Source organism: Pinus tabuliformis, chromosome 6, assembly GCF_031772625.1.
Source record: "Pinus tabuliformis cultivar Carrire ecotype Pingquan chromosome 6, CPIR1, whole genome shotgun sequence".
Classification (NCBI taxonomy): Eukaryota; Viridiplantae; Streptophyta; class Pinopsida; order Pinales; family Pinaceae; genus Pinus; species Pinus tabuliformis.
The window spans coordinates 474,683,386-474,710,714 of record NC_142292.1 but is presented as its reverse complement, the minus strand read 5'-3'; the positions used below and the strand labels follow the sequence as shown (position 1 = coordinate 474,710,714).

At 35.2% G+C, this 27,329-nt stretch overlaps 1 protein-coding gene across 1 annotated transcript in view; it reads left to right on the top strand.

The window, feature by feature from the left end:
• Window positions 1–23,662: 23,662 nt before the first annotated feature.
• LOC149259365 (30-kDa cleavage and polyadenylation specificity factor 30-like) overlaps window positions 23,663–27,329 on the top strand; it is a 58,167-nt gene continuing 54,500 nt past the window's right edge. Inside the window, exons 1-4 of the mRNA XM_089453985.1 lie at window positions 23,663–23,898; window positions 24,040–24,192; window positions 24,304–24,466; window positions 24,555–24,668. Of these exons, the coding sequence (XP_089310111.1) occupies window positions 23,663–23,898; window positions 24,040–24,192; window positions 24,304–24,466; window positions 24,555–24,668 (666 nt within the window). The remainder of the gene's footprint in view (window positions 23,899–24,039; window positions 24,193–24,303; window positions 24,467–24,554; window positions 24,669–27,329) is intronic.

Sequence of the window (27,329 nt, the reverse complement as noted above, 5' to 3'; positions counted from 1 at the left end):
AATAAAACAACTTGCTAACTCTATCACTATGGCACAAGGACATCAGCAACAACACAACCTCTCACTGCACAAGGTTTAAACCCTAGCTAGTCAATCTAGTAGTACTCAACAATCCAGTAGTGCCGCAACAACTTTATATTTATATCAATGAGAAAACCTTTGCTTCTGCTCAAGAGATCAAACCCTAGTAGCGTAAAGTCTATCAAGTCCACTACTTCTCAACATCAACAACCAACCCTAGTTGGACAAAGTAGAAGCACCCAACACTCTCTACGCAGCAGACCTCAACAATTTTGACTTCTCAACAATACTCTCTACTCTTGAATGACATTGAGTTGTAAAAAAGCCTCTCTTCTCATCAATAACATTAAATTTTCAAACCCTAACTGGAATGTGCATACATCAACATTCTCTCTTAAATTTTTTCCACAAACAATGCATCTCACTGTCAGCTCTAGCAAAAACAAGTCATCTACACATACTTGGGTTGTAGCATTATCACATGCCCATATAAATATATGGCTCCTTTAGTAATTCCATATTCTTCGAAACAACATCAATACAAATAGGAAATATACATTGTATTCTTACTAAGAAAACATGAAAAAGGGGGGAGACATAACTAATTATTAATCTGATCAACAAATCCATTCCTTGTTATAAGTATTCAATCTAATACTTTACAACATATATAGCAACATAGAATTTTTTTGACAAGTATAATAATATCCTTCAGAGATATATGCATGTATATGAGTATCAAATCAAGTTCATTTAGCCCTAATTACAGTATGTGTTGTTAAACTGATTTAGGACATGTTTGTCCTTTTTGTAGCCCATGAAACCATTCAAATTTTAGAATTCGACCTCAAATATCAATGTGTCATACCTCAAGTCTGTTAATGATTACACATTGGTGCTTCCTTGCGAGGAGTAGTTAATGTAGCTTCCTAGAAGATGTATTCAGATTTAAGGTTTGCTATGAAATGTCTTCCACGCTATTTTGTCTAAGGTATTGTTTTACCTGCAAGGAAAAATGAATCCATGTTGTTAGGGAATCATGGTTAAATAATAGTAATCATAATGAGAAGGTGCAGCCTACTGAGACTTGTGAGATAACGATTGATGGCCATTAATATACCAGATCTCTGAATAGGCAATGTAACTTATCTCCACCTAAAATGATGTGAGCATTTAAGTTTCAATTGAGAAGAATATTCCATTGATTTGTTTCCAATCTCCATGTTGGATGGGCATGTGAAAATTGCAGGCGAAGATGTATTGCTCAAGTTTTCTCAATAACTCAAAAAAAACTTAGTTGAGTAGTAAGTCAAGCATGAGGTAATGTGCTTAGATTTAAGCAACAAATGGTTAATTTTATTGCATAATTGAACAATATGCACAGATTGCATGTCCTTATTCCACCTCTGCATTGGAAATTACTTATGTTTGGGCCTATTCAAAATTCCCTTGAGTTATGTCAAATTTTTTGTTTAGGCAATAATGTGTATTGCAGGTCTGCAAAGCTCTTCATGAGAACAAGTTGCATGGATGCATCCCTCCAGAGATAGGAAAATGCACTAAGTTGAGAGCATTGTGAGAAAACCTCATTTTCCTGTCTTGATTTGTATCTGTTTTTACTAATGTAGAACTTGGTCAAAAACTTGTTAAATGCATGAGAGATTTTCTATTGAAAATATGGGCCTGCTGTCAACCACTCCCCTTATTGAGTTTTGGGCTATAGTTGGATGGGAAACTATTCTAGATTTTCTAATCATCGTTCTCACTGTCAACCTAAATAATCCTCTGGAAAACTCCCTCCAGAAGTGCCAAGCTGAGTTCATGATTGCACAAGGTGAAGGACTCAAAGTAACATCTAGAATTCTTAATGGTATGAAAATAATAAAACTACAAGAATGGGAAGAAAAATTCAAAGAGTTGATAGAAAATCTCTGAGATGTCAAGTTCAAATGGTTTTCTTATGCACAGTTCAATAGAATGTATGGTGTAATACTCTACTGGATGTCACCCATTGTTACTTCATCTAAAGTTTTTGCAGCCTGTGCTATCATAGGTGATCCACTCTTAACTTCCTGAACCATATTAACATTGTTTGCAACATTCCATGTCATACATGAACCAATAGCCATTTTAATTGACGTTTTGGCTATATTAATTATACCACCTAATCAACGACCACAATACTACTAGCCTCATAATTTTCTACCCTACAATTTTTCAATGCTTTCCAAAACATCTATATGGTTTCCATATATGATATATTAATCTCAACTCTCTTAGGATGTTGCTCCATCCTGCCGAGAACCATCAAGTTGCTACAAATGTTAATATGTTCTCTTCTTGATAGCTTTTCTGATGTCATATATTAAAAGGGTGAATAATAGACAAGCACATGCACACAGTGCTATAATATGAACAGTCTCAGTTCCTGACATCATGATCTATACTTCTCACGCCCTACAGATAGCCCTGAAAGTATACATACATACCATTTTTCATGAAGATCAATAGAAACAATATTGGTGCCCCCATACTTGTAATCTAGAGTCTGGTTATGCATAAATATTGCAAAGGATTAACCATACGAAACATTATTAACCCGCATAACCTACAAATGATTAAGGAGCTGATACACGCCATATAAATACCACAAGGGCTTTCATGGGCAATGACGCTGTCAAAGTTAAAAAAATTAAGAAACAATATTTCAATTCCATATCATGATTTGTGAATGAGAAATGTAAAGCAATTAGGATTCTCAAGTACCATCGTGGAGAAATTCTCTAGAATGTGTAATATAAATAAACTCATACACTAATGTCCAGACATCAATAAAATAAGATCTCATGTGTAATGTAATGATCTAGATTTGATATTGTTCTTTGAAAAATACTACTTTGAATGCAGCTCATTGCTAGCTATGAGTCTTATAGTGGCCAGTTCACTCTGTTCTACTACATAATATGCATACCTAGAAAGGAATTAGAAGAGAAATAAGAGCAAATTGCATAAGTGTTTGTTATGCTCGAAAATCATAAGTAAGTATGCATAATCATTCTTTTTTCCTTAACGAGTTCTTATTGTTGTGCATATAGAGCTTGAGCACATGCCTTTTCACACCAATGTCTTGACAGAACTGGGATTTAGAGTGGGATTTCCATAAGCCCATTAGATATTTTGAGGATGCAAACTCTAGAGCTAAAGAATCTTCCATTATGGAACAACATCTCTGCAAGCCCAAAGGACACAATTTAGGTGAGAGAAGAAATTTGTGTAGTGGGAGGGGCATTACTTACGGTCAGTCGGGGATTCTGCTCTGATGGCAATGTTCGTTCTCCCGTCCTTGAAGAGTCCATTTGAATATTCGTGCGAGAAAATAACCAATTTGAAACTGTTAAAGGATAACGGGAGGAGTTAATGCAGGGGGTGGCAGAGGGGAGCGAATAGGAAGGTGCATGCCAGAGGGGGACAGACAGGGGGCCCGCCAGATGGGAGTTGAACAAGTCGGAAAGCGAACACAAGAGAGGAAAGACCGGGGGCCCGCAAACGGATGAAATCACCAAACTATTACCGGTTTCTAGGCACTAATCTCTCCATTTCATTAAACTAAAGACTCAAAATCTTCCATTAAATATTGGTTATTACATTCTAACTAATAAATGCACGATGTACTATTACATTAAGATGTGGCCTTGCACCTTACCATTCCCTCCGCAAAATTTTCCCATGATTTATGATTTTCTAACCGTATATAATCCCTCCAATAAATATCATGAGTGAAATAGTGACCCACCATTTATGATTTTCTAACCATGCATAATCCCTCCAATAAATATCATGAGTGAAAGGGTGACCTATGAAGTGACCCTCCAATAAATATCAACCGTGAAACCATGAACTATAAAGTGACATGAATTAATGGTACTTAATATGCAAAACATGTAAGGCACAACACTTTTCTGCACGGTTAATAATTTTTTAGGCCGTTACAATTTCGCGGCCATTTTTTCCCCTAAGCCATTTTTCTTTAAAATTAATTTATTGTGTGAGTATTTGATATTTTGGAGCGCCAGAAATCTTTAAGCTATATAGCTGTAACTAAATTTCAAAAAATATTATCAAAATCATGTTAAAATTTCCATTATTTTTAAGCAAAAAATTACCATTATGATGGATGCAATAAAGTGGGCTTCGAAAATGATGGACGATCAACATTGAATGGTTCATGACAGATGCATATCCAGTTCCACACTCATGCAGCGTCGCCACCCAAAATTGAGCTCTCCATATAACAGTACATACTACAAATACCGATAGTGATATAATTTACTGAGGGATGGATACGTACAGTAACATATTTACTAATAGGAGATTGAATTGCTATATATTCAAACTTGAGTTGTAGTGGGCAACAATAACAAGAAAGGTGATAGGGAGGATAAAAATTCACATAAGATTGGGTTGTAGCTGGCAACAATAACAAGAAAGGTGATATGGAGCATGAGAGTTCACTAGATCAAGATGGTGGCGCAAGCCCTTTGCAGGTAGCCAAAGACTATTCTCACAAAAAGGTAGAAAACAATAAATATATGGTATGTGGGAAATATATATATCTATATATATATATATATATATATATATATATATATATATATATATTAATTAGAATTCTTACAAGTAAACATATTTAGGCAAAGATAGGGTTATTTATATAGAGAATTATTCTTATTTATATTCCACCTTCTTTATCATTCGTGTATGTATGGACAATGGTTATCAAATTACGCATGAACAATAGAATCCATATTCATTTGGGAATGGAAGATACAACATACATGAGAATCAGTAACACTGATGTTGCACATCAAAAAGAGAGTGTCCAAACAAGGTGTGTTACAGTAAAAGTAGTTTCTTCACCAGTAGCAGAAAATAGTTAGCTTTGATCAATACAATTTCCTAGATTATAATACAATTTTATTTTCTTAATCAAAACTAAAAGACCATGGGAAAAAACCACCATACACCACAAAACTGATTTTAACAAATTGAGTGCCAAAAGCAGCCAAAAAATGACCCAAAAAGCTACCCAAGCAAATAATTTTAGGAGAATTGCCTCTAAACCCCCATGCAACATATAATGCAAAGAATATGACACAGCCAATGTTGTTGTTCTATGATACATATGAAAAACGACTATGTCTGTATTTTGTTTCTCATCATTTTTCTATGCCATCTCAATTCAATTTCAAAACCAATTTGTACTACATATATCCCTATGAAAATAATTTTTTTTTTCCTTGGAATCACTCTGATCCGAATTTAGAAGAATAATTTATTATAGAATCACTTTCAAGTAGTCTAGGCTAGTTGTCGCTTAGAAAGTAGCAAAGAATTTTTTTCAATGAATCCTTTAAGAGAGCTATTTTATATGCATTAATTTCAATCATTTTGACAACTATTGGAGCAAGAAATTCATCATAACTATTTTCATCCATAATCTCACATTTTGTTGTAGGAAAAATTCAAGTCTTTATTTTGGTGGGTCAAAGAAGGACCATGGAGGTCAATCCATGAAAAAGTGATTTTTAAATACAAACTTTCATGAAATAGGAATGCCAGCAATACATGAAAACAACTACACTATCACGTAATTTTGTGTCCTTAAATGAACCGTGTCCAAAGATCACGTTCTTAGGAACTTGCAACATAATTGTGCCAACTATTGACCTAGAATGCAACATAATCCATAAAGTTACAAATGAATAGTGTACAATATGAATGAAATGTTGTGAAAATAAATTGAAGACTAGTGCTTGAAAAGTCAAGTCTCATTGCTATTCTAGTTATTTGATTGTTGCAGAAGGCCCCTTCAAGAAGACCTAATGCGCCATGGTCTCGCATCTTTCCCAACTCCAATTGTCCACCAAAGTTAATGAAGTTTCTTTGGCCTATTTGGTTAACTTTGAAATCTAAGAATTTCCTTGGAATATCATTGACCTAACAATTTCCATCAAATCATAACTTTAACCTACTTCTTTTTTCTACAAGAGATACGTAACTGCTTCCCCTGGCCATGCTTTGCTCCACCACTCTTAACCCATGCAATAAGGTAACTTGTCCAACTTACAAGTATAAGGTACCTTTATTGTTCCAATATTTATTTAATAAAAATATGTTGATACTAACAATTCATTAAAAGTTTCTTTTGCTACCTCCCTACTACTAATCTTGTCTAACAACATACATAATAATCAGTAACATTGATGTTCCACATCAAAAAGAGAGTGTCAAAACAAGGTGTGTTACTGTAAATTCAATTTGTTCACCGTTAGCGGAAAACAGTTAGCTTTGATCAATAACAATATTTCACATAAGCATTATGATCATGTGAGCTGAAATTTAGAAAACCAACACTTACAAACAGGGAAAAAATCTAATGCCAAACACCAATATCACATGGCCATAAAATATATCAAGTTATGTGATAATTATGAGGGAAAGTGAACCTATTAATATCAACATAAGACATAATTATATATCACGTAGTTGCTAATTATATGAAGTTATGTGATATATCACTACTGGATGGAAATAAAAAGCTTATATTATAAAACCATCTTTGCAACAAGGAAAAACCTTCAAGTGGGTCCAGATGAGGCCAGATTCATGCCCTAGGTGACTTTGACAGCATAAACACACATGTCATAGCATGGAATCTTAGCCACAAAACAACAATATAGACATCTTGCTTCATTTGCATAAGATATTTTCCTTGCAAATGGTGATTCGATAGAGAACAAACTAGCATTTTAAACCAGATTAGGACTAAAGTCCAAAGTTTAATTGTCCAAAGGCATTAAACTAGATTAACCCCCTTAACAACAACTAATTGTACCACATTTTTCATGCACAAAAAATTTGACACTAGGTGCATCACTGACACACACCATAACCACTTCTTGTCCATATCTTCTTGAAGTGATCCCAAAAACTGTCATAAGATCAAATTGTTATATTACTTGGAAAACCCCCCAAGGTTGAAAAACTCCAAGCTTACCCTGTTTTAGTTTTCAACAACCATTGTTTCCTCTGCAAAGATTCTAAGCTTGTCCTTCTTGGCCAATGCCCTACTAATTCTTCTACCCTTTTCTGCATGGTTTTGGGAATTGTTTGAGGTTGTGGTTCATATTCTACTGGAAGCCCCTACTCATCTTTAGAAAACCCTTCTACTTTCTCATCGATAATGAAAATTGGTTCCTTTATCTTCAGATTTAGTTTAGCTTTCAACCTGGCCTCAGTTTGTTTGTGGGCCTGGTTTGTGGCCTCCTTGAGTAATCTGTTGCATGATGAAATTCTCCAAGATCTACACCCTTCTTTCCATCTTTTTCAATGGTTCCATCTTTCTTCTTGTCCCGTACTTATGTCTGGTGTCCTCTACTGCTCCTATTATAAACCCTAGGGATTTTCATTCTATTAGGGTTTTCTGTGGCTTTTGCAGCAGCTTGGTGACTGCTCTTGGCCTCTATAGCTAGAGCCCTTTCCTTCTTATGTTTTCTAGGAAAGGTTTATCTCATTACCCTCTTCCTCGACTGTTGTGTTTGCTTGTTTAATGCATGTAGGAACATGATTTGAATGAGGTCGTGGTGGTAGACATCATGGGGATATAAAACCTTCCTTTTTCCTGCACATGCCACCATTTTAATTAAGCTTTGATGTAGGAGATAAGGGATATTCATCCTATTGAAACCCACCATGTGCACCAGAAATATCATGTGATACAAAAATACCTTAGATAATTGGCCATCACATGTCAGATAAAGTTGAACCTATCGCACTGGTTTAACCCACTCTAGTTTTAAAATGTCACAGTGGATCCCCAAGCTCCAGGAAGGGTCATGACAATTGTATTTTAGGAAAAAAATAAGGTTTACCCCTATACTAGCTTCCTTCTAAACCATGTCTCCCCTCGGTTGGTGTTTTGGTTTCTTATGCAATGCTTTCCTCTATTACAGAAAACCCTAGCCCCTCAACCCTAGCGCTAGTACCATCAAAAGAATCAGCGAAATCAGAAGAGACTTTAGTTTTATACCTAACAAACAAGTGAATGATGGGCTCCCATCCTGCTTCTCTGAAAATTGGGAATTCCTCAGCACCATAAATATGGAACATTACTGCTCCATCTGGTTTATAACATTTTAGGTTTCCACTCTTGCCCATCTATCTAATTATTCCCACATCCTAAAAAAAACCGATCAATTGCCTCGATGTTTGGTGTGGAGTAGCCTTTGTGTGCTCCATCGCTTTGCAAATGAACTATTGAAGTATCAATGTCAATTTCTCTTTCCAACTTTATTTAAAAAAAACATTGAAAATACACTTTTAATGCACTTATGCAGTATATCATGCAGTGTGTTTATTTTCACGCAATAAAAAAATGAACTAAATTCACGTTTTTTTGTTTAATTCATACTGGCTCATAATGCTTCTCCTTAGGTTTCCACTGTTGCCACATCTTGAGAATGACCAAGTAATTGTTGTCTCCCGCAGATTAGCATTTAGGTTGGGTGCTCCAGCGCTTTCGAAATCATTACCACTACACCGCCTTGTTACCATCGCCTTAACACATTCACACCACTGCCTTGTTAGCATCGCTTTACCTTTTACCTTTTCATTTTTCGAAAGTAAAATGATATCCAAAGTTTTAATGTTTTAATTGACCATAATGATGATATTCAAAGTTTTAAAGTTTTAATTGACCACTTTTGACTCTTGGCCACTTTTGACCACTTTTGACTCCTTTTGACTCTTATAACAACGTTTTTCAAAATCCTGTATTTTCCAGCACTCTTGTAGGTGTCGGATGTTTCCAGTGCCTATAGGAAGTGTTGAAAATCATTTTCCAGTGCCTCTTGTATATGAAGCTACATATTGGCTTTACTGATATGATGTGAAGCTATAGATTTGGGTCCTCTATTTCTACCCATGGAATGGATGTAAGAAACTTTTTCTCCATCCCCTTGGTTTTTCTGAAAATCTTCTCTTCGTTTTTACCTAGCACATACCCTTCACTGCATTATCTGCAGTCCTCCCTTGTGGGTTTTTGTTGTAATTTTTTTTCTTCTTAATGTGTATAGTAATTCTTCAACACTCTATCTCTGCCTCCAATTCCTTTATTTGCTTATTCTTAAAAGGCATTTTCGATGTTGTTTAAGCTAACATCCTCTTTTTTGGTTAGCTTTATTTCTCTGAGCAGAGTGGTATTCATACTTTTGGATCTCTTTAGTTCCCTTAGTTGTAAGTGTACAAAATCCTTGGACTACTATGACATTGAGTTACTGATGACAGGAGTTAATAATCTTGGCAAGGTTTTTGAGGAATAGAGAAACCAATACCTCTCCCTAGCCAATAACCAAAGGAAGAGCCTACTCTTAAGGCTAATGCATAACTAAGGCCCTTCACCAAACCAACCCGTCTTGTATAGAACCCAAAACTTTCACAAGTGTTTCCAAAAGTCGGTGGCTATGTTAACCATCATGTTAGGGAGGGATTACAACTCTAATATATATGAAGCTATGCCAGACCTCCTATATAGATTTCAGATCCACTAGGTTTACACTTTTTACTATGCTAAATCAATTTCCAAAAGCATGAGGGAACAATGAAATTAGTAAGTTGAGAAGACCGAGAAGCTTTTCCAATATCCCTCTTACCTTATTTACCTCTTCATATTCTACCAAAACAACTCGCTGGACCACCTACATTTGCAACTATTTCAAGATGGTAAATTAACTGGGTGTATTGATTGGATACCATGGGTTAGGAAAGATGAGAAGGACTCTTCCCTAATCAATTACATCAATAGGTTTATACATACATCATTAAGTCATAACAAGGAAGGATCTGAGAAGGATGGCCGAAAAAATTAATCTCTACGTTCAAGTGAGCACTAAGCATAGGAGGGGGGCATTATTTTCAGGGGAATACTTAAAAAATATCAAAATGTATAGCTCATATTTGGCTCATTATAAGCTTCTCATGCTCCTTATTCCTACAATTTTGGTATTAGAATATGTAAGGCAACTATTGTATATTATTGAAGCATGTTTTTTGAAGTCAAAGAAGAAAAATCATATCACTTATCCCATTTCCATGGGGGATGTGCCTTCTCAAACAAGAAATGTGGTAGGGAGGCTACAATAATCATGGAAGAGATGAATTTTGCCTTATACAAGTGTTGGAAGTATGATCCCCTTTTTTTCATAGTAGTAATAAAGGTAAATCATAAAATAGGGCCAAATGATCATGAGAGTAGGCCATAAAAGGAACTATTTGAAAATCTACACTCATAGATGGAGGTGAAAGAAATCATGGCTATGGAGTTAGATACTAACAAGACCATGGTAGAATTATTTTCTCACCCACAACCTAAAAGAGAAAATATCTCATCATATTACACTTTCTATAGGCCCAAAGATGCAAATGAACAATGCCATCCTAAACTGTTAGCTATGGAGAAAAGACCAAAAGGCATGGGGCTAGGAGCTTATCCTGATGCTCCCATCACAGAAGAGAAGAAATTGTAGTCTATTGGATTTAGATTTTTGTTTGAAATGAGTAAAGAGATATCTGTAATAAATAGTGGCATGGATAACTCAAAAGTTAGGCTATTGTGTATACTTAAGGAGTGTCAATTTGTGTTTATAGAATGGACTTTCTACTCAGATTGATATTTTACATAAACTACCACCAAGGTTGGATCCCAGACTACAGCATTGAATGCTTGTTTTGTGACTCAATTTAAACCAAGCCATACACCTTCACATTGTAATAGATGATTTTTGTATACGATGGGAATGGTTGCAACATCTGGCTTTGGTAGGAAATTATTTTCATGGAATCAAGTTTGAGAATGGGGTTTATAGAATCACAAATTCTACATGTTATGCACTATTACATCCTGTATATATCTCCTCATGAAAGATTGACTGTAAATATGAGGACCTTTGTCTAGTCTCCACCTAGCTAGTCACTCCCACCAAAAGTTATGAGAAAGCTACCATAACTTATCTGAACTGATCTACTCTTAGCATATGCATCCTCCTTTTTGGTTGGATTTATTTCTCTGAGTAGGGTGGTATTCATACTTTTGGCTATCTTTAGTTCCCATAGTTGTAAGTGCACAAAATCCCTGGACTACTATGACACTGAGTTTCTGATGATAGGATTTAATAATCTTGGCAAGTTTTTTGTTTGAGTTCTTTGGGTTTATTGTCATTTGATATCCACAATGTACACATATTTTTGTTTGTTGGAACAAATATACAAGTTATAATAATAGAGTTTCCCTTAGAAATTCAAGAGAGGCATGTTGTTGTTAAAGGAACACCAAGTGTGTAGTGAACAAATGAACTATTTTGGTTCAATCGCCCTCAACTTATCCTTTTCTTGATCAATTTCACTCTTTTCTAGGTATCAAAATGATATGCACACCAAATTTTCATTGAAAAACTAAATTTCTAAATCTTGCTCACTAACTTTTTATGCGAGTACCAATTACTTGATGGTTGCCTTATGTTATGAAGAATGATTTCTAGCTTGCTTTCTTCCTGTGGATATGGGTAAGCACTGTCTTCAACAAGTAAAGAATAAATTATTGTATAATGATAGTGTGGATGCATATAAATATTTTCCAACGCTTTTCTAAGGTAGATTTGGAAGGCTTAGGGAAAGAAAGTGAGTTTGGCCTGACATTGCCAACAAGATATATGATTAGCCATGATGAAATGGAATAAATAATCTAACCCCTCTAGCCTCATAATTAGTAAAGTGTGTTATAAGAGAAACTGAGCACTTAAACCACATCTGATTTTTAAGTCACCAAAAAAGACTCAACAACCTTCAGTACATGTTTCAACAGAACATGAAATTCTATTACTATTCAGAAAAAAACCATCTATCTTTCCCAAGATGGTTGTTAAGAAAAATCGTGCTATTGCCTTGATCAATTGATCAACTTGGTTATGATGTCCATGGGATTTAATAGAGCAAATAATAAAAAAATGTTAATAAAATCCAAGAGTCATGAAGCTAAAATGTGAATCATTTGAAACACATAGTAATGAAACAAGTAGAAGAGAAACACACTGCAATATATTAGGCACCACTATAGTATTATTTATTGAATACCAATCAATTTCAATGAATTCCATCTACCAACACAATTGATCAAGAGAACACAGTTACTACTTAACACATCTCAATTTAGACCTCAAGCTGGTGGGACTCAAATTACAGAGGAACAAAAAATAACAGAGCTTGTAGGAAGAATCACTTCGTGTGGTTTTTCCTAGCACCTTAGGGCTTGTTTGGCTCTATATTGACATTTCCATTAATTTAATAGTGTTGGAGCCTTGATTTAAAGTGTGTTTTGACCTATGTTATAGATTTGCATCCATTCAGCTTCCTAATATGTTTCAACATTCTTTGCAGACATTGAGAAAACATGGAAAAGAAATGGCAAACAATCATGGGTCTTGAGGTGTAATACCCTAAAGAGAAAATAATTTTTTCTAGTAAAGATTTGGTTTGGTCTGAAATATACAAGAAAAACATGAATATTGACTGGGTTGCAAAAATTCCAAAGAAAGAATTGTTGATTTTATTAAAGGAGAGGAATCGAATTGAGATGCTCCATGTTTCTTCCAACATCGAAAAATAAAATCCCCAAGCACAAGGGTTAGTGCTTCCTTACAATGGAAACTGTAAGTATTTTAGAAAAGCATTGTTTAGATGTTGATATTAATAGTGATTTATGATTTATCAGATGTGTTGACATTTCAAAATTTATTTTGTAGTTATAATTTCTCATATGGTCCAGATGACAAGAGAGAATAATGAAAAACCAAACCAGGGCATTCAATTTCCAAAAAGAGGGGTTGCCAATGCCATTTTATCATGAAGGTTATAGGTCAGGATCCCGACACAACAATAATAACATACAACATAAATGATCATGAAGATGGGCAAGGATGGCCTTGTCATGGCAAAAAAACACTTTATATGATGATGTTCCTCAGAAGAATCCAAGACTTTCAAGGGACAAGATTTCTTTTTTAGAAAGTTTCTCTTTTCTTCAACTGCCAATTGACTCTATTTGTAAACTACATATTAAGAAATATCTTAACATAGATGCTACAGCTCAAGATAGGTATTTTTTCTTAATCGGAAAAGATATTGTAAACATCTATAATCGTCTAACGAAAGAAAATTATCAACTTCATAGAAAATATTAAATGAGTGTGAATCTCTTGTATCAAAAACACCATAATGATTTCTTCTTCTACTAGAAGCCCAATGGTGGAGAGATCCCTTTTACAGCTAAAATACAAACTAAATGGATGTTGGAAACTATGGTCAATTTATCCCATAATAGCTTGATAGCCATGGACTCAACGTTCAATACAAATAAATATGGGGTGAGTATCTTTTTCAATGATTGCTATAATAAAATCATTTTGGTTATAATGATTCAATATGATTAATGACTTAAAATTAACTTTATTTTATTTAATATGAACGTATCAGTTTTACACACTAGCGGTGTTTGATGAGCAACAATGTGGGGTACTAGTTGCATGGGTGGTGATGTCACGTAATACATCACAAGATATAGCACTATGGATGGAGAACCTCATGCATAGGTGTTTTCAGCTTTGTCCTAATTGGAAGGTCAATGCCTTCATGGTTGATGATGCTATGGCTGAAATCATTACCTTGAGGTAACATCAATGATATCTAATATAATGCACTGCGAAAACCCCCAATACTTAATTCAAAAGAGAGAAGGGAACTCTAGTTGAATGATTCATGAGGCACAACACTTGCTAAGGTTTTGCAAATGGGGTAGCAAGCTAAGTGGGCTTGATTGTGGGGAAAACTCCATAGTTAAGCACGCTTGAGCCAGAGGCGATCTGGGATGGGTGACCTCCTTGGAAGTCCTGGTTATCGGGTGCAAGCCTCGGAAGTGATGATTGACGCTATGTGATTTATTCCACTAGTTTCAATCCCACTTCTTCACCCCTGTGAGCATCACTCGATGCAATGAGTGCTAAGTGGAATATTCAAAAATCCTGAGAAATTAGTCAGTTACGACTACCTCTCATGGAAATGGTCATAGATGAATGACTTACTTAATGCAGTTAAATCCCAAAAATGATATCTGATCAATATTCTCATTTGACATTGCAAGTTTCATTCATTCTAAAAATTTATCACTTAAAATGAATTAAATGTTGCAGGAGAATCACCAAATGTGAAGTGATTTTGTGTATTTGGCACATAAGGAGGTCATGGATAAAGAATTTTAATCAATTGGTCAGTAGCTCAGAAAAAACAAAAGAGATGTTTAATGAACTTGGTCATATCATGAAATATTGTTCTAGTCATGAAATGGATAATGCAATCAATGGATTTTTCACCAAATTTGCAACTGAGGAGAAGTTTTTGGACTATTTCCACAAGAATTGGGTTGCCGATGACAAGATTTGTAAGTTCGCATACTATTTCTTCCATTTGTACATTTTTTGTTTCATCAGGACAAGATATATTTACTAATTGAGTTTTTCCAATTAGGGATGTGGGTTAAAGGTTTCCGAGATTTTCCTCATGCAAACTAGGAGAAAAATAATGTTGTGGAATCATACCGCGGTTATCTCAAGACAACCTTTCTATGTGATAGATGAAATAAATGTTCTTGTAGGATGGATTGGCTATTCTATACTCTCCACAAAAATGTTGACCATGTTATCGATTCAAGGCAATTCTGAAAAAAGAAAGATATTTGAACAACCACAAGAAAGAGATGCAACTTGAATCACCAATGGAAAAGTCTAGAATAATTACAAACAATGATTGCAGGCTTCATGAGAGCGTATCTCATGCTTATTAGGTGAGGAGTCAAAGTAAACTTGATAAGGAATATCTTATCATATGGAATCATACAAATTTTATCACTTGTGATTTCCCATGGTCTATTCATGGCAACATTTGCAATCATGCCATAAAGGTAGATTGGCTGCATTCATCCTTAATGGATTCAAACCCTTTATTGGATCTTGATACCACACCCAATACTTTGAATTCCCCTCCTAAGAAAAGTATAGAGGCACCAAACCTTGATGCAAATACTAGCACAACTAACATGGATGATGACAATGTTGAAGAACTTAATTTTTTGAGAGAGTAGTTGTTTTCCTATCTAGACCTATTTCAGAATAATCCTCCTTCTACTGTGAGAAAGATAAAATGATTGATTTGGCTAAAAAAATTGTGGATGATGCTAATGATCTTCATATTATGGATTATGACTTCACCCTTGGGTTGGGTGCTTATGTGTCATATTTGAAGAGGAAGAAGAGTTTCCTTAGTCCTAAAAAGAAAAATAAAAGAAGAAAAAAAATGTCATCTTGGTTATTGATTTGAATGTCCTTTCATCTGAAGACGAACCATCTTAGTTTCAAAACCTTAACAAGCATGGTCGTCCTCGCTCCAACAATGCATCCTCTACTATCCCAAGTAAGTTCTATAGGGAGATGATATCAATATTCTTAGATCAAAATGTCATAATTTCCATGTTTGTTGCTATGTATTTGCTCTTAATTTTGTGCATTGGTTGTTTGTTGATGTTGTTAATGTAATTTGACGAAACTCATAATTGATGTACTTTGTATTTTGATACATGTATTACATCACATGTTATTATTTGCTCTTATGGAAATTTCATTGTTATCTCATAGATACTTCAGCTTCTTCAATGGATCCCCCTCGATCCGAACATGATTGGGTCACTAACATCACACAAATTGGTGATTTTCCAGGTTTGTTGCCACGTATTTTCTCTTAATTTTGTGCATTGATTGTTGTTCATGTTGTTAATTTAGTTTGTGAATGTTTGTAGGGCTACATCATCCTAATATTGTGGCTTTGGTTGAAGCACGTAGATAGACCCACCATCGCTCTACTTATCACATTAGTCAAGGTGCATTTGACAAGACTCTTAATTGATGTATTGTGTATTCTGATGCATGTATTACTTCACATGTTATTATTTTCTCTAATGGAATTTTCATTGTTATCTTACATACACAACAACTTCTTCAATGGATCCCCCTCAATCTGAACATGATTGGGTCACTAACATCACACAAATTGGTGATTTTCTAGGTTTGTTTCTATGTATTTTCTCTTAATTTTGTGCAATGGTTGTTAATGATGTTGATAATGTAGTGTGTGAATGTTTGAAGGGCTGCAACATCCCAATAATGTTCTTTCAATTGAAGCATGTAGACAGACCCACCATCTCTCTACTTATCACATTAGTCAAGGTGCATTTGACGAAACTCCTAATTGATCTACTCTGTATTTTGATGCATGTATTACTTCACATGTTATTATTTGCTCTCATGGAAATTCCTTTTTTATCTTACAGATACAACAACTTCTTCAATGGATCCCCCTCGATTTGAACATGATTGGGTCAATGACATCACACAAATTGGTGATTTTCCAGGTTTTTTCATATGCCTTTGCTCTTAATTTTGTGCATTAGTTGTTTTTAATGTTGTTAATGTAGTGTGCGAAAGTTTTCCGGGTTGCAACATCCCAATACTATGATTTCACTTGAAGCACGTAGACAGACCCACCATCACTCTACTTATCACATCAGTCAAGGTGCATTTGACGGGACCTCTAATTGATGTACTTTGTATTATGGTGCATGTATTACTTCACATGTTATTATTTTCTCTTATGTAAATTGCATTATTATCTTATAGATACAATAGCTTCTTCAATGGATCCCCCTTGATCCGAACATGATTGGGTCATTGACATCACACAAATTGGTGATTTTCCAAGTTTGTTTCTATCATGTCTTTCCTATTAACTTTGTGTACTGGTTGTTGTTGATGTTGTTAATGTGATGTGTGAATGTTTGCAGAACTAGAACATCCCAATATTGTGCTTTCACTTGAAGAACATAGACCGACCCACCATCGCTCTACTTATCACATTAGTCAAGGTGCACTTGACAAGACTCCTAATTGATGTACTACGTATTCTGATGCGTTTATTACTTCACATGTTATTATTTTCTCTGATGGAAATTACAATGTTATCTTATAGATACAACAACTTCTTCAATGGATCCCCCTCAATCCATACATGAATGGGCCATTGACATCACAAAAATTGCAAACAACATGCAAATTGGCTTCTCAAACAAGTTGTGAGAGAAAATGTAGCTTCTTCTTCTTTAATCTCCCACATACCAACATTAATGTCACGAATGTCATTGCAGTTGATGATGCTAGGCGTTTGAGGATTCCTGGTGGAGTGATCGGCTTTGGTTAAGTGTGATTCCTAGCCAGGAGGATTTTTTTGTTAGGGTTTTCTCGGTTTCCATAGCTAGGGTTAGGAGAGCTTAAAATTGTTCCATATTTTGATAAGTTGGAAGTATGCACATGTACTTCATCGTTTCTATATAAATAAAGTGTTTCAGCAGTGCAATAATTGAGTACTTTAGTAATGATATTTCCAACATTTGCTTATAATGGAAATTTGACAGAACATAAGGTTGACATTGTTAGTGTTTTAGCATATATATGTGCCCCAAGAATGTACCTACCAATGCAAAGGGACAAAATTTGAAACATACACATACACATACACTAAGAATTTGAAACATAATATCAAACTCAAATCATCAACTATATGGAATTATGAGAACAATAATTTTCTTTAAAATGAAAGCAATTATAACATTCCATCATTCAAGCTCTCCAATGTTCTACGGAAAGACAAATAGCAATGCATAGAAATAAAGTTATACTACCTGCATGGTCATTATGACAACATTGAATAATGAAATGCCTAGTGGAAAATATTTGTCCTTTGCACAACAATAATAAATTGGAGGTTGAAAATGTTCATGAGACATGGTAAAATAACACAACAAAAAATAATTATAACATATAAAACATTCATCTGTTATATCGTGAACCATGCAAATATTACATTTGTTCATATGCATGGAATATATTACATTTTTCCATAAACTTGTCACCCATACAAAGCACCCCAATTATTGCAAGTTTCGGAAAAAGAACATATCATTGGGTTCTTTTGTAATGAACAAACCATACCATGATAGCCCTAAGGAAAATGATAACAATAACATATTCACATTCTAAGGACTTATGTTGATTCTGATTAATGACTTCTCTTGTAATAGATCGTGACCCGGTGTCATCTCTGGGACGTGCATCTACACTTAACATTCCTTCCATCAATATATTAGTGGATATCATATGAATGTCTGCATGATATTGTATGTTAAAAGATTGAAACTGAGATCTCCACATTATTGCTTTCTTGTGAAGCAATTTTAAATTATCTTTTCGAACTTCATAGATTTCATTGATCTGATTTCATATGAGCTACGAGTTCGTAAAAGTTACAATATCACTCACAACATTATTTTTTGCCTATTTTAAGCCCTCAACAAGGGCAATATAGTAGGCTTCATTATTCATTTTCCTCCTGTGCACTTCTATATTTCTATGCACCACATGATTTGTTTCCGCATTATGAAGCACATATTTAATGGTGGCTTGACCTGGATTTGGACGACAAGACACTTCGATGCACAACGTCCACTTTCCCACCATTCTCTATGCTTAGAATACATCGAAAATAAAACAACAATAAATTCATATTAGACAAGTAGACATTTATCTGGCTTATACATTCAAACATTCAATGAAATTTGCCTTATACATCTCCTTAGAGACATAAAATCAATTATGTTTGCCTACATGTCCTTGTTTGTTTTGGTGTGTTACATGCATAAAAAATATGCCTTCCTACACTTTTCCTCATTTTCTAGCAATAAGGTATGTAAGTTTGTTGTTGGATCCACCTCTGCTCAAGATAATATAAATAATGTAAAACAACTTGCTAACTCTGTGAATATGGCACAAGGACATGAGCAACAACACAACCTCTCGCTGCACAATGGTTAAACCCTAGCTAGTCAATCCAATAGTACTCAACAACCCAGTAGTGCCACAACAACTTTGTCTATATATCAATGAGAAAACCTTTGCTTCTACTCAAGAGATCAAACCCTAGTAGCATAAAGTCTATCAAGTCCACTACTTCTTCTCAACATCAACAACAAACCCTAGTTGGACAAAGTAGAGGCACCAACACACTCTCTACTCAGCAGACCTCAACAATTTTGACTTCTCAACAATACTCTCTACTCTTCAATGAAATTGCGCTATCAAAAATCCTCTATTCTCATCAATAAAATTAAGTTTTCAAACCCTAAATGGAACGTGCATAAATCAACATTCTCTTTTAAATTTTTTCCATAAACAATGCATCTCACTGTCAGCTCTAGCAAAAACAAGTCATCTACACATAATTGGGTTGTAGCATTATCACATGCCCATATAAATATATGGCTTCTTTAGTAATTCCCTATTCCTCGAAACAACATCAATACAAATAGGAAATATACTTTATCTTCTTACTAATTAAACATGAACAATGGGGGAGACATAACTAATTATTAATCTAATCAACAAATCCATTCCTTGATATAAATATTGAATCTAATACTTTACAACATATATAGCAACATAGAATTTTTTTGACAAGTATAATATATCCTTCGGAGATATATGCATGTATATGAGTATCAAATCAAGTTCATTTAGCCCTTATCAGAGTATGTGTTGTTAAACTTATTCATGACAGATTTGTCTTTTTTGCAGCCCATGAAACCATTCAAATTTTAGAATTCAACCTCAAATACCATTGTGTCATACCTCAAGTTTGTTAATGATTACACGCGGTTGCTTCCTTGCGAGGAGTAGTTAAATTTAGTTTCTTATAAGATGTATTCAGATTTAAGGTTTGCTATGAAATGTCTTCCACATGATTTTGTCTAAGGTATTGTTTTACTTGCAGGGAAAAATGAATCCATGTTGTTAGGGAATCATGGTTAAATAATAGTATTAATAATCAGAAGGTGCAACCTACTGGGACTTGTGAGATAACGACTGACAGCCATTAATATACCAGATCTCCCAATGGGCAATGTAACTGATCTCCACCTAAAACGATGTGAGTTTTTAATTTTTAATTGAGAAGAATATTCCATTCATTTCTTTCCAATCTCCATGTTGGATGGGCATGTGAAAATTGCAGGCGAAGACGTATTGCTCGAGTTTGCTCAATATCTCAAAAAGAAACTTGGCGGGGTCGGAAGTCAAGCATGAGGTAATGTGATTGGATTTAAGAAACAAATGGTTCAGTTTATTGCATAATTGAATAAGATGCACAGATTGCATGTCCTGATTCCACCTCTGCATTGGAAATTACTTATGTTTTGGCCTATTTAGAATTCCCCTGAGTTATATCAAATTATTTTTTTAGGAAATAATGTGTATTGCGAGTCTGCAAAGCTCTTCATGAGAACAGGTTGCATGGATGCATCCCTCCATAGATAGGCAAATGCATCGAGTTGAAAGCATTGTGAAAAAAAAACATGTTTTCCTATCTTGATTTGTCTATATTTTCACTAATGTAGAAGGTCAAAAACTTGTTAAATGCATAAGAGATTTTCCGCTGAAAATATGGGCCTGCTGTGAGCCACTACCCCTTTTGAGTTTGGGATTATAGTTGGATGGGCAACAGTTCCAGGTTTTCTAATCATTATTCTCTTGTCATTCTAAATAATCCTCTCGAAAAATCCCTCCAGAAGTGCCAAGATGAGTTCATGATTACACAGGGTGACAGATTCAGAGTAACATCTGGAATTCTTAATGGTATGAAAATAATCAAACTACAAGCATGGGAAGAAAAATTCAAAGAGCTGATAGAAAATCTCCAGTATGTCAATTTCAAATGGTTGTCTTATGCACAGTCTAATAGAATGTATGGTGTAATACTCTACTGGATGTCACCCATTGTTACTGCATCTAACGTTTTTGCAGCATGTGCTATCATAGGTGATCTACCCTTAACTTCATGAACCATATTAACAGTGCTTGCAACATTCCATGTCATACATGAACCAATGGCCATTCTGCTTGATGTTTTGGCTATATTAATTCTACCACCTAATCAACGACTGCGATACTACCAGCCTCGTAATTTTCTACCCTATAATTTTTCATTGCTTTCCAAAACACCTATATGATTTCCATATATGATATATTAATCCAACTCCCTGAGGATGTTGCTCCATCCTGCCAAGAACTAGCGAGTTGTTACAAATGTTAATATGTTCTCTTCTTGATAGCCTTTCTGATGTGATATATTAATAGGGAAAAGAATAGACAAGCACATGCACACAATGTTATAATCTAAATAGTCTCAGTTCCTCACATCGTGATCTATACTTCTCACGCCCTACGGATAGCCCTGCCAGTGTACATACATACCATTTTTCATGAAAATCAATAGCAACAATATTAGTGCCCCCATACTTGTAATCTAGATTCTGGGTATGCATAAAGATTGCAAATGATTAACCATCTAAAACATGATTAACCCACATACCCTGCAAATGATTAAGTATCTGATACATGCCATATAAATACAACAAGGACTTTCATGGGCAACGACGCATGTCAAAGTTAAAAAAAATTAAGAAACAATATTTCAATTCCATATCATGATTTGTGAATGAGAAATGTAAAGCAATTAGGATTCTCAAGTACCATCGTGGAGGAATTCTCTAGAATGTGTAATATAAATCAATTCATACACTAAAGTCCAAACATCAATAAAATAAGATCTCATGTGTAATGTATTGATCTAGATTTGATATTGTTCTTTGAAAAATACTACTTTGAATGCAGCTCATTGCTAGCTATGAGTTTTATAGGGGCCAGTTCACTCTGTTCTACTACATAATATGCATACCTAGAAAGGAATTAGAAGAGCAATAAGAGCAAATTGCTTTAAGTGTTTGTTATGCTCGAAAATCATAAATAAGTATGCAATTAATCATTCTTTTTTCACTAACGTGTTTTCACACCAATGTAAATTGGGATTTAGAGTGGAATCACCATAAGCATATTAGAGCTTTCAAAGACACAGACTCTAGAGGTAAAGACTCTTCCATTGTGGAACAACATCTCTGCAAGCCTAAAGGACACAATTCAGGTGAGAAGAAATTTGTGTAGCGGGAGGGGCATTACTTACCGATGGGTCGGGGATTCTGCTTCAATAGCAATGTTCTTTCTCCCGTCCCTGAAGAGTGTGTTTAAATGTTCGTGCGGGGAAATAACCAATTTGAAATTGTTGAAGGATAACGAGAAGAGTTGATGTAGAGGGTGATGGAGGAGAGAAAACGGGAAGGTGCACGCCTGAGGGAGATAGAGGGGGGGCCTACTAGACAGAATTTGAACAAGTAAGAAGGCGAATGCCAGAAAGGAAGGACCAAGGGCCCACATATGGACGAAGTCACCGGACTATTACCGGTTTCAGGGCACCAATTTCTCCATTTCTTTAACGAAAGAGTTTTTAGTGTAACGAAATGGAGAAATTGGTGCCTTGACACTGACCTTGTCCTTTACCGTTCCCTCTGCAAAATTTTCCCACGATTTAATGACCTTGCCCTGTACCGTTCCCTCTGCAAAATTTTCCCACGATTTAATGACCTTGCCCTTTACCGTTCCCTCTGCAAAATTTTCCCACGATTTACTGACCTTGCCCTTTACCGTTCCCTCTGCAAAATTTTCCGACGATTTACTGACCTTGCCCTTTACCGTGGTCCGTTCCCTCTGCAAAATTTTCCTACGATTTATGATTTTCTAACCGTGCATGATCCGTGCAATAAATATCATGAGTGAAACAGTGACCAATGAAGTGACCCTCCAATAAATATCAAGCCTGAAACCATGAACTAGAAAGTGAGATGAATTAGTGGTCCGTATGCAAAACTTGTAAGGCCCCGTACTTTTCTGCAAGGTGAATAATTTTTGAGGCCGTTACAATATCTCCGCCATTTATTTCTGAGCCATTTTTCTTTAAAATAAATTGATTGTGGGAGTTTTTGATTAGTTTTTTTGCATCATTGAATTTTGTGGGGGGCGCCAGAAATCTTTAAGCTATATAGAGCTGTAATTAGAATTTTCAAAAAGAAGTTGTCAAATTTTATAAAATTTCCATTATTTTCTAACCAAAAAATTACCATCATGATGGATGCAATAAAGTGTTCGTGGACAAGCGACGGATCAGCATTGAATGGTGCATGACCGATGCATATCCAGTTCCATGCCCACCCAGCGTGGCCGCCAAAATTGAGCTCTCCATATAACAGTACATACTATAAATACCGATAGTGATATAATTTACCGCTGGACGGATACGGACGGTAACATAGTTATTAATGGGTACCAATAAATCCCATTCTATCGGGCCATATAATAGGAGATTGAATGGTGAGATATGCAGGCTTGAGTTCTAGCGTTCTAGCGGGCAACAATAACAAGAAAGCTGATAGGGAGCATAGAACTTCACATAAAATTGAGTTGTAGCCGACAACAATAACAAGAAAGGTGATATGGAGCATGAGAGTTCACTAGATCAGGATGGTGGCCCAAGCCCTTTGCCGGTTGCCACAGACTATTCTCACAAAAAGGCAGAAAACAATAAACAGCTGGTATGTGGGAAATGGTCCCAGAATTTGTGTAATGAGGACTCTCAGATGCCTATCTGCCCATACTTCACAAGAGATGAAGAGTGTTCCAATCACCGGCATTGTTTCGCAAGAGACGAAGTTGGCCAAGAGTGCTCTATGTAAGTAATATATATATATATATATATATATATTAGAATTGAATCTAAACAAGTCATAATAGGTTTCTACAAGACACGTTGCGCTTTATTTTGATTAGTTTGGGAATTCTAAATGAGGTTACTCTGTTCGTCTAAATGCAGGTATAACTTTGGTTTCTGTCCCAATGGACCTAATTGTCGTTACAAGCATAACAAGCTTCCCGGTCCACCGCCTCCTGTGGAAGATGTTTTGGAGATTATTAAAAGGCAGAAACATAATTCGTTAAGGTGGAGCCTGCCACAAGGAACTTCAAGGTTTTCTACATTTTCATTTTCTAATTTACTGTGTAAATTTGTTTAGACCAAGTTGAACACTTATATGTGCACTTGTTACACTTATTTATTTCCACCATTTTTTTTATGCAGGTATTTTGTTATGAAAAGCAACAATCTAGAAAATTTACAACTCTCGGTTGAACGAGGAATGTGGGCAACTCAGCCCAGAAATGAGAGTGTTCTCAATGAAGCTTTTCATCGATTTGATAACGTAATTCTGATATTCTCTGTGAACCAGGCCCATCATTTCCATGTAAGTATAACTAGTCATGAGTGATATGGAGGCGGTTTAGCAACATCCCGAACACAGTTAACATTTCAATGCCCAAATTCGTTGGTAGGGATGTGCAACAATGGCGTCCAAAATAGGCGGTGTTGCTGGTCAGGCCACATGGAACGATGGACATGGTTATTTTATAAATTTCGGCAAAAACTTCTCCGTAACATGGCTAAAGGTTAGCAGTAGATTATTTATTCTATTACTGCTTTTGGAATGTTATGCAAGGATAACATTTTCTTGTGAAGTTTTCCAATCCACTATTTGATACTCATTCTTCTCGTTCCTGCCAATACTGAATATGAACAATTTTCATATAATTTAAGTAGCCAGCTTTTCTTCTTTCTTAAAGGCGTTGTCTAACAAGTTTTCAATTTTACTATAGGGTAAATTTCTGGCTGAAATCTTATTAGGATATCTTCAAAAAAAATGATGAGTTCACAATTTTATTACAGGGTAAATTTCTGGCTGAAATCTAACTATAAATTTCTGGCTGAAATCTTATTAGAATATCTTCAAAAAAAATTTATAAGTTCACAATTTTACCGTAGGGTAAATTTCTGGGTGAAATCTTGTTAGAATTTCTTCAAGATGTTTTATTGTGTGATTGTAGTGTTTAAATTGTATTTTTTTTTTATGGTTTGAAATAAATTCAGCACCATTCTATGTCACACTGTTCAAGTTTGAATTGGAGTTCGACAACGATTAAGTTCGATTCGAATTCGAATTTTCCCATTAGGTTCGACTATATATATTTTTCTCTCTCTATATATATATATGACAAAATAATAAAAAATTCAAAATCTATCCATAAACACATGAACACAAATTCTTATTAGTAAACATACATGAATAATGTAATCATTCTAACATCTAGTTAAATGTAAACATACACAATAGTAGTTTGCAAAAAGAAATGACATAATTTTCAGTCTTAAAAATTTAAATGAATGTCAAATACTAGTAATCTTTTAAAAAATCACATAATCAAAACATGATCAAAATTTAAACATGCACATCATTGTAGGACATCTTCAAATTTCAAAATTTTAAATATCATCAAAGTCATAATATCATCAAAGTCATCAACACATGAATTCCACCATTTGGCTCATCTAGTGAGTCATCATCAATGCTAATATAATAAGGAAGTCATAAAGACCATTGCCAAATAGTTATAATCCATAAAATTGTTCTACGAAATTCAAAAAACATAGATAATCTATACTTATGGCCTACTAGACTCTAGTATGATCAAAAAGCTCTCAATCATCATGTGCATATGGCATAGTAAAAGCACTAGAATGGTGATCATCAAAGTCATCAATAGATGGAATTCCAACATTTGGATCATCTAGTGAGTCACCATCAGTGCTAATATCATCTTCTTATGGCTCTAGATCAGCGTCAAACCATGGCTCGGAGGAACTAGATGCATCTTTGGCCACACTACTCAAGGCCAACTTCAAATCACTGCGAACATAAGCAAGGTCTTCCAACTTTGTAGACAATAATTTGTTTATTTTCTTGGACTAGATATGGTTAAAGCTACTCTAGTTCCTTTTACAAGCAGAGGCACTTGATCCCTGGCTCAAAATACGAACTACAAAATGTTGCAATTCAAGAGTCAGGAGTCTCTGATCCATAAAACTGCCATCATCTCCCTGGAGGAATATTGGGCCTATCTTGTACTGCACTAGACCTTGCAAATATTCCCTCTTCCAACCTGTATGCTCGGAGCTGCTCTCTAATTCTCCTGCATTCTTCTAGATCAGGGACCAACCGTTCAACTGCATCATAAAGGCCATTCATGACTTCTGCATCATTTGTTCTTTCTATCCCAAAGAGTCTAGGATCCAAATAACAAGCTGCTGCATGTAAAGGACTATGCAACATCTTCCATCTTTCATCAATCATCTCCCATATTGCAATGTACTCATTTTCCTCATTATTAAAAGATTTTGCAATGGCTTCTTTAGCACGATCCATGCCCTCATAAACAAAACCCATGGAAGGGGTATCACTATCAACCATGCGAAGCATATCAACAATTGGTTCACATACTTTTAAGACCTTCTGAGCATTGTCCCAAAAAGCATTCCCTAAAATCACCTGTTCCAACTCCTTTCCTTTAGCTTCCTTTGAAAGATGAGACTTTTCCCACTCATTGTTGCAAAAAACACCTCTTATACTCCTTTTTTCTTCAACTAGCCTTTTGATAGTAATATAATATGTGGCAAACCTGGTGTCACAAGGCTTGAGCAACTCTCTAGATGCGTTATTCCTATACAAGCTCAATGTGAGTTGATGGTTAAATATGAAGTGAGAAATTTGTTCCCCCCTCCAAATTGTCTTGTTAATCCATGGAAACTTTGCCAAGTCATGTAACAATAAGTCAAGACAATGAGCGGCACAAGGTGTCCAATATATTTTTCTGTATTTATCCATGACCATTTTTCCTGCTCCAACACAATTTGAAGCACTATCAGTTATAACCTGGACCACATTTTCTTGCCCAACCTCAAGAATAGCTTCCTCTAAAATCTTGAAAATAAATTCAAAGGTCTTCTTATTCCTTGATGCATCAACTACTTTAAAAAAAGGTACCCCTTTAGGGCAAGAAACTAACACATTAATAAGAGGTCTATGATTCATATCTAACAAGCCATCTGATAAAATTGTGCACCCTGTTTCCTTCCAAGAGTCTTTGATCTTCTGCAAATTGTTTGCAACTCTTTCTTTTGACTTCTTCAAAAGAGTGGGCCTTATAGTCTCAGAACTAGGAGGGAGATATCCTTTACCAAAACCTGCCATCATCTTACACGCGTTGATGAAGTAA